Source organism: Salmo trutta, chromosome 1, assembly GCF_901001165.1.
Source record: "Salmo trutta chromosome 1, fSalTru1.1, whole genome shotgun sequence".
NCBI classification, from domain to species: Eukaryota; Metazoa; Chordata; class Actinopteri; order Salmoniformes; family Salmonidae; genus Salmo; species Salmo trutta.
In genome coordinates, this window is record NC_042957.1 from 45743084 (window position 1) to 45749636 (window position 6553).

Here is a 6553-nt window from a genome sequence, read left to right on the forward strand (position 1 = left end):
ATTCCAAACTCTCCACCATGGCCAAGACCAAAGAGCTCTCCAAGGATGTCAGGGACAAGATTGCAGACCTACACAAGGCTGGAATGGGCTACAAGACCATCGCCAAGCAGCTTGGTGAGAAGGTGACAACAGTTGGTGCGATTATTCGCAAATGGAAGAAACACAAAAGAACTGTCAATCTCCCTCGGCCTGGGGCTCCATGCAAGATCTCACCTCGTGGAGTTGCAATGATCATGAGAATGGTGAGGAATCAGCCCAGAACTACACGGGAGGATCTTGTCAATGATCTCAAGGCAGCTGGGACCATAGCCACCAAGAAAACAATTGGTAACACACTACGCCGTGAAGGACTGAAATCCTGCAGCGCCCGCAACATCCCCCTGCTCAAGAAAGCACATATACATGCCCGTCTGAAGTTTGCCAATGAACATCTGAATGATTCAGAGGACAACTGGGTGGAAGTGTTGTGGTCAGATGAGACCAAAATGGAGCTCTTTGGCATCAACTCAACTCGCCGTGTTTGGAGGAGGAGGAATGCTGCCTATGACCCCGAGAACACCATCCCCACCGTCAAACATGGAGGTGGAAACATTATCCTTTGGGGGTCTTTTTCTGCTAAGGGGACAGGACGACTTCACCGCATCAAAGGGACGATGGACGGGGGCCATGTACCATCAAATCTTGGGTGAGAACCTCCTTCCCTCAGCCAGGGCATTGACAATGGGTCGTGAATGGGTATTCCAGCATGACAATGACCCAAAACACACAGCCAAGGCAACAAAGGAGTGGCTCAAGAAGAAGCACATTAAGGTCCTGGAGTGGCCTAGCCAGTCTCCAGACCTTAATCTCATAGAAAATCTGTGGAGGGAGCTGAAGGTTCGAGTTGTCAAACGTCAGCCTCGAAACCTTAATGACTTGGAGAAGATCTGCAAAGAGGAGTGGGATAAAATCCCTCCTGAGATGTGTGCAAACCTGGTGGCCAACTACAAGAAACATCTGAGCTCTGTGATTGCCAATAAGGGTTTTGCCACCAAGTACTAAGTCATGTTTTGCAGAGGGGTCAAATACTTATTTCCCTCATTAAAATGCAAATCATTTTATAAAATTTTTGACATGTGTTTTTCTGGATTTTTTTGTTGTCATTCAGTCTCTCACTGTTCAAATAAACCTACCATTAAAATTAAAGACTGATAATTTCTTAGTCAGCGGGCAAAAGTACAAAATCAGCAGGGGATCAAATACTTTTTTCCTTCACTGTATGTGCGTAAAAGTCCATTCAAATTCAGCCAAAGATATTGTGAACCTAACAACTATGTCATGCTGGTGGTTGACGGATAAAAATAATCAAATGACCTTGTCTGTGGTTACTGGTATCTTCATTCTGTATCTCAGAGCAAACATGTCTATAGAGCCATAGCAGTAGAATGTGCAATAATAAACAGTGTTGTTATAACTAAGAATTATAGAAACGACCATGAAATCACATACCAACAGGCAGTGGTGTAAAGTACTTAAGTAAAATTACTTTAAAGTACATTTTTTGGTATATCTGTATTTTACTACTTATAATGTAGACAACTTTTACTTCACCACATTCCTAAAGAAAAGAATGTACTTTTTATTCCAAACATTTTCCCTGACACCCAAAAATACTTATCAAGAGAACATCCCTGGTTATCCCTACTGCCTCTGATCTGGACTCACGAAACACACATGCTTTGTTTGTGTTGGAGCATGCCCCTGGCTATCCAGAAACGTAAAAAACATTACAATTGTGCCGTCTGGTTTGACTAACATGAGCAAATTGAAATGATTTATACTTTTGATACTTAAGTGTACTTAAAACCAAATACTTTTACTCAAATAGTATTTTACTGAGTGACTTTCACTTGAGTCATTTTCTACTAAGGTATCTTTACTTTTACAAAAACATACAGGAGTGAGGGAGTCATCTTTTCTACAATGAAAATACTACAGTACCCATTTTAATTACATAAATGTATTTCCTATTACATAACAGGTAACTACTAGCGGAAACATTGCTGTAAAATAGTACTACCGGTATCTATACTACTTTCTCGGATCTGTACAGTTTTATAATAATGAGCATAGTGGCGATACAGTCAGGGTGCAACATTCGGTCTTGACCTGTTACCAATGTTCTAGTAAAGAGATTAATTTGCCACTCTGGTAGACAAGTTCATAATTCAGGATGAGACAAAAGAAAGGAGAGATTTGGTGTTGCATTAGTTTCTTTAATAATGAATTCCAGTACATGGTTTAGGAATTACATGTTATCAATAAGGGTGTACACAATGAGTGATTTTTCTGGAGGAAAGAAACTGGAATGGCACTCACTACAACACAGATTAGACGAGATACAACGTTTTCTATAAGTCCCTCAGTAACTTCACTGATCCCAACATAGACATTTGCATAATAGCAAATCAGTCAAGTTGACTCCCAAAGAACATAACGCAAAAAGCACAAAATGTATGAAAACGTAAGAGAAGTGTAAGGAAAAACATATATATAGTATTTATATAAAAAAAAGGAATAATACTTTGAAGAGGTTAAAGGTATTTAGCTACTATCAGTACTGCGACTGCTGCTACCACCACTGCTGCTGGAGCTGCTCATGTCTGATCTCTCTCTTTTGTGAATTTGCTCGTGTGCTTTGAGATGGCCTGACTGGCTGAAGTTCTTCCCACACTGGAGGCAGGCGAAAGGTCGCTCCCCAGTGTGGATTTGCTGGTGTGCTTTAAGATGTCCCAAACGGCCAAAGCTCTTACCGCACTGTGTGCAGCCGAATGGCCTCACCCCGGAATGTATCTTCTCATGTGTTTTGAGGACCCCCGAGTTGCTGAATGTCTTCCCGCACTGAGAGCAGCAGTACGGTTTCTCGCCAGTATGAATCTGCAGGTGGTTGTGGTAGCTCATTTCCTTGGTGAAGCTCTTCCCACAGTGTTGGCAGCAGAAAGGCCTCTCTCCGGTGTGGCTTAGCTGGTGGGCTTTGAGCTCCTTGGACTGACTGAAGCTCTTCCCACACTGAAGGCAACAGAAGGGCTTCTCGCCGGTGTGTAGACGCTGGTGTGAGCGGAGGTCATCTGCTTTGGTGAAGCCCTTGGGGCAGTGGGCACAGACGTAGGGTTTCTGACCCGTGTGAATGAGCTGGTGCCTCTTCAGGTTCCCTGCCTGGCCGAAGCTCTTGCCGCACTGCGAGCAGGTATATGGCCTCTCTCCTGTATGAATGCGCTGGTGTGTTTTGAGGTTCCCCAGAGTGCTGAAATTCTTCCCACACTGGGTGCAAGAGAAAGGCTTCTCACCACTGAGGTTACGAGGTTTGCGTGGGGTTGTGCTATGCCCTTTCGGGCTTGTGTGGCCTGGGCCTTTGCCAGCATGGGTGGACTGCAGCTCGTAGAGGCCTCCTGCGCCAGGGAACTCGTTGTCCAGTCTATGGCCTTCCATGACCCCGTCATGGCTGAGCTTGTTTAGCTCGGTCCGGAGCTCGGCCATGTGGATGGACTCTAGGCTCATCTCTGTCTTGATGTGGTTGGACATCAGGTTGGGCTCGTACTCAGTCTTGATGGCCCCGAGCTCGGTGGTGTAATAACACTGCAGGTCGGCGTGCTGCTCCGACCTGATGTAGTCCAGGCTGTCGGACACGTGGGTGATGTAGTCGAACACCAGGCTGGGCTCGTAGTGGGACTTCATAGAATACGAGTCGCTCTCGTACTCAGAGCTGTGGAAGCAGTGGAGGTCGTGGTGCTCAGACTTGATGTAGTCCAACCCACTGATCTCCATCTTGATCTGTTCGTGGCCCAGCTCTGCTGTGCTCAATGGCTGGATCTCTGACAGGTCCACGGTGCGGATGGGGTCCAGGTCGTCTGCGGGCTCAGTCTTCACACAAGGCAGCATGACCATAGGCTCTGCAATCTCTGCCGCCAGCGTGCCGAGCGTGCTGCAGTCAGACGAGAGCAGGTGGAGGGTTGGCGAGGTGCACTCAGGCCGAAGTGGATCCAGCGGCGGTGAGCCACACTCTGATGCATGCAGCGTGTCAAGTCCTAGCGTGATGCACTCTGTCTCTAACTCTGCCATGGCTGCAGAGTCCTTATGCACCCGTCTCCAGTTAGTCCCGTAATGGATCAGAGAATAGTACTACTTCGCCCTGAAAAGAGCCTTGGTCCACTTGAGTGTCCCTCTGATAGTACAGCTTGTTCTGATGCCAAGCCTTCTTCCTTGGGTTAGGAGCAACACCTATCTTTGAAGCCCCTGGAATGAAAGAAAAGGGATATTAAATAATTCAGCTTAAAAATATAACCTATTGTCTTCTACAGGCCTCACTTCAATTAGAATATAGCAGGGGTAATGTACCTGGTAGGCCTGGCTGGGAAAGTAATACAAAATAAACAGGTCTGTCAACTCATAATAACATTGGCTTATAATTACACAAATAAAACAAGCACACAGAATACTAAAAAGACAACTACACATTGTTACACAGACTCACAATAACTAGTGGCAAGCAAGCTATATGTATGAGAAACACACAGATGTGCAATGACAATAGAGATGTGCAAACTTCGAGAACTGTGTTCGTATATTAACTGTACTGACATTCTAGAAAAATTAAGTAGGCCTTATCTTTTTAAAGTTGTAATGATGGCTGGTGAGAAGTTGGCAGCCGAACGTCCTGAAATAGTTTTGGCTACTTCTAACTTCACAACATTTATGCTCATCAATTCGATGACTATACAATAACTCGCCTTGAAATCTAAATATCACATGCTACCAAAATTAAGAACTTTAATCTAAGCAACAACATGGGTGTTCATGCAATACCTGCATGTTCTGACCAGCTAGGTAGCATGCCAAACCCGCCACGCACATCATGCACTAGTTGGCTGCAAGAATCTGGCGGTGATTTTTTTTCTCAGCCAGTTGGTTGAGGATGGCTATAAGCAAGCTATTGCGTGACATATGAAGCGCTTACAACCAGCAAAAACTTTTCACGGGGGGGATTTTTTTCACCGGCCAACTCTTTGCATAATTTTTTAAAAGGCATATTTCAGTTTACCAGCTGACTACTATCATACAAAGACAGGGCAAGATGCCATTTCTAGCTAACTAGCTAGCCAGTGGCCATCTTGTTTATCGCTAACGTCGATGCTACTAGCTAGCTAGCTAGCTTTACAGATGCGCCTAACTAGCTCGATGACATGTAACGTTAGCTAGGAAGGAAAGAAAGTGAGACAGCTTTACTGTACTGTTACTAGCTACTTTTTTATTAACTTTGAGCGTGCATCCTGGACCCATGCAGGTAGTACTAGGCAAGTGTCGTTAAACTAAATAATTGTGTCGAATTACGAAACCTGTGCTGGGCCATTCACATTCACACACTGGCATATGAGAAAGAGGTGGAAAAATAAAGAAATCAGTAAAAACAGCACGCTAGCAATAGCTACCTGCGGTTTCTCCGATTCATGGCTTTTTTAGCCTTCGGCTCGCCGTCGCCACAGTTGCTTGGCTTCAAACTGAACCCGCCACGTCCACCTCCACCGAGCAACCCTGCAGCCTCAGTGTTGCTTTCTCTCCTTTCTTTTCCTTACTCCCTCTCTCTACCATTGACTAATTCTGCTTCGTTTTCACTCCCTGTGTCGCTTTTCCTCGATGTTTCTGCTGTGCACTTCCGTCGTCTGATGTAAATGCGCGCGCAGCATACATTCATCTCGCGTCATGTATTGATATCGATTGTTGGCACTCTCAACATTGTATCATTCTCTCCACTGATCCATGGACTCGGCTTGTAAACGCAGCTGTAAATCAATCAGAGTATTGTCAAAGACCAGACACCCCGCCCTGTCAGAGACCACTCTTGTAAATCGTCCAGGCTACGTCTTGGGCCAGTCTAGTGCTTTCCAAAAACATCATTACAGAGATTTTTTATGCATTTATTTATTTAACCTTTATTTAACTAGGCAAGCCAGTTAGGAACAAATTCTTATTTACAATGACAGGCCTACACCGGCCAAAGCCGGACGACGCTGGGCCAATTGTGCGCTGCCCTATGGGATATAAAGCCAGTAACTGAAACTATAAAGGAACGTCTTTGATTTTATTTTCCAATAACGTATATATAACACATTTTAATTATTCATGTAACTTGAAATAAATTCAAAGTATACCAGTAGTTCAATAGTGTCTAACTTGCACTTTTTGTTGCAGTACTTCTCTGTTTCTACTTATCTCCACTATTTATTGTCTAAATTACATGTTCACTCCAGATGTATATACCGATGGTTAATAAAAGCAACACATGACCAAATGTTTATATTTCATAGACATATTAGAGTTGGTAATAATAACTGGGTCCCTGATTTGGTCGCAGGAGGTATGGAATGGCTCTTGGGTGTCTGAGTCCCAAATAAGTATATATATATATATATTTTTTATTTTATTATTTTTTTAATGAAAAATACTCCAGTCTAAACATAAACAACTTAAACCAGGTAGAGAGTGTGTAGAAATTATAATGAACTTGCATTTTTAAATA

The 6553-nt window shown here is 43.9% G+C and overlaps 1 protein-coding gene across 1 annotated transcript; it reads right to left on the minus strand.

The window, feature by feature from the left end:
• Nucleotides 1-2234: 2234 nt before the first annotated feature.
• On the minus strand, nucleotides 2235-5831 carry LOC115197142 (gastrula zinc finger protein XlCGF57.1). The gene is made up of 2 exons (XM_029758391.1): nucleotides 5466-5831; nucleotides 2235-4272 (listed from the first exon to the last, which is right to left on the minus strand). Exon 2 carries the CDS (start codon nucleotides 4096-4098, stop codon nucleotides 2584-2586), a length of 1515 nt encoding a protein of 504 aa, XP_029614251.1. The 5' UTR covers nucleotides 4099-4272; nucleotides 5466-5831; the 3' UTR covers nucleotides 2235-2583.
• Nucleotides 5832-6553: the final 722 nt, after the last annotated feature.

Excerpts from the sequence above, each read along its gene's own strand:
- LOC115197142 (XM_029758391.1), bottom strand. The coding sequence starts at position 4,098 with ATGGCAGAGTTAGAGACAGAGTGCATCACGCTAGGACTTGACACGCTG.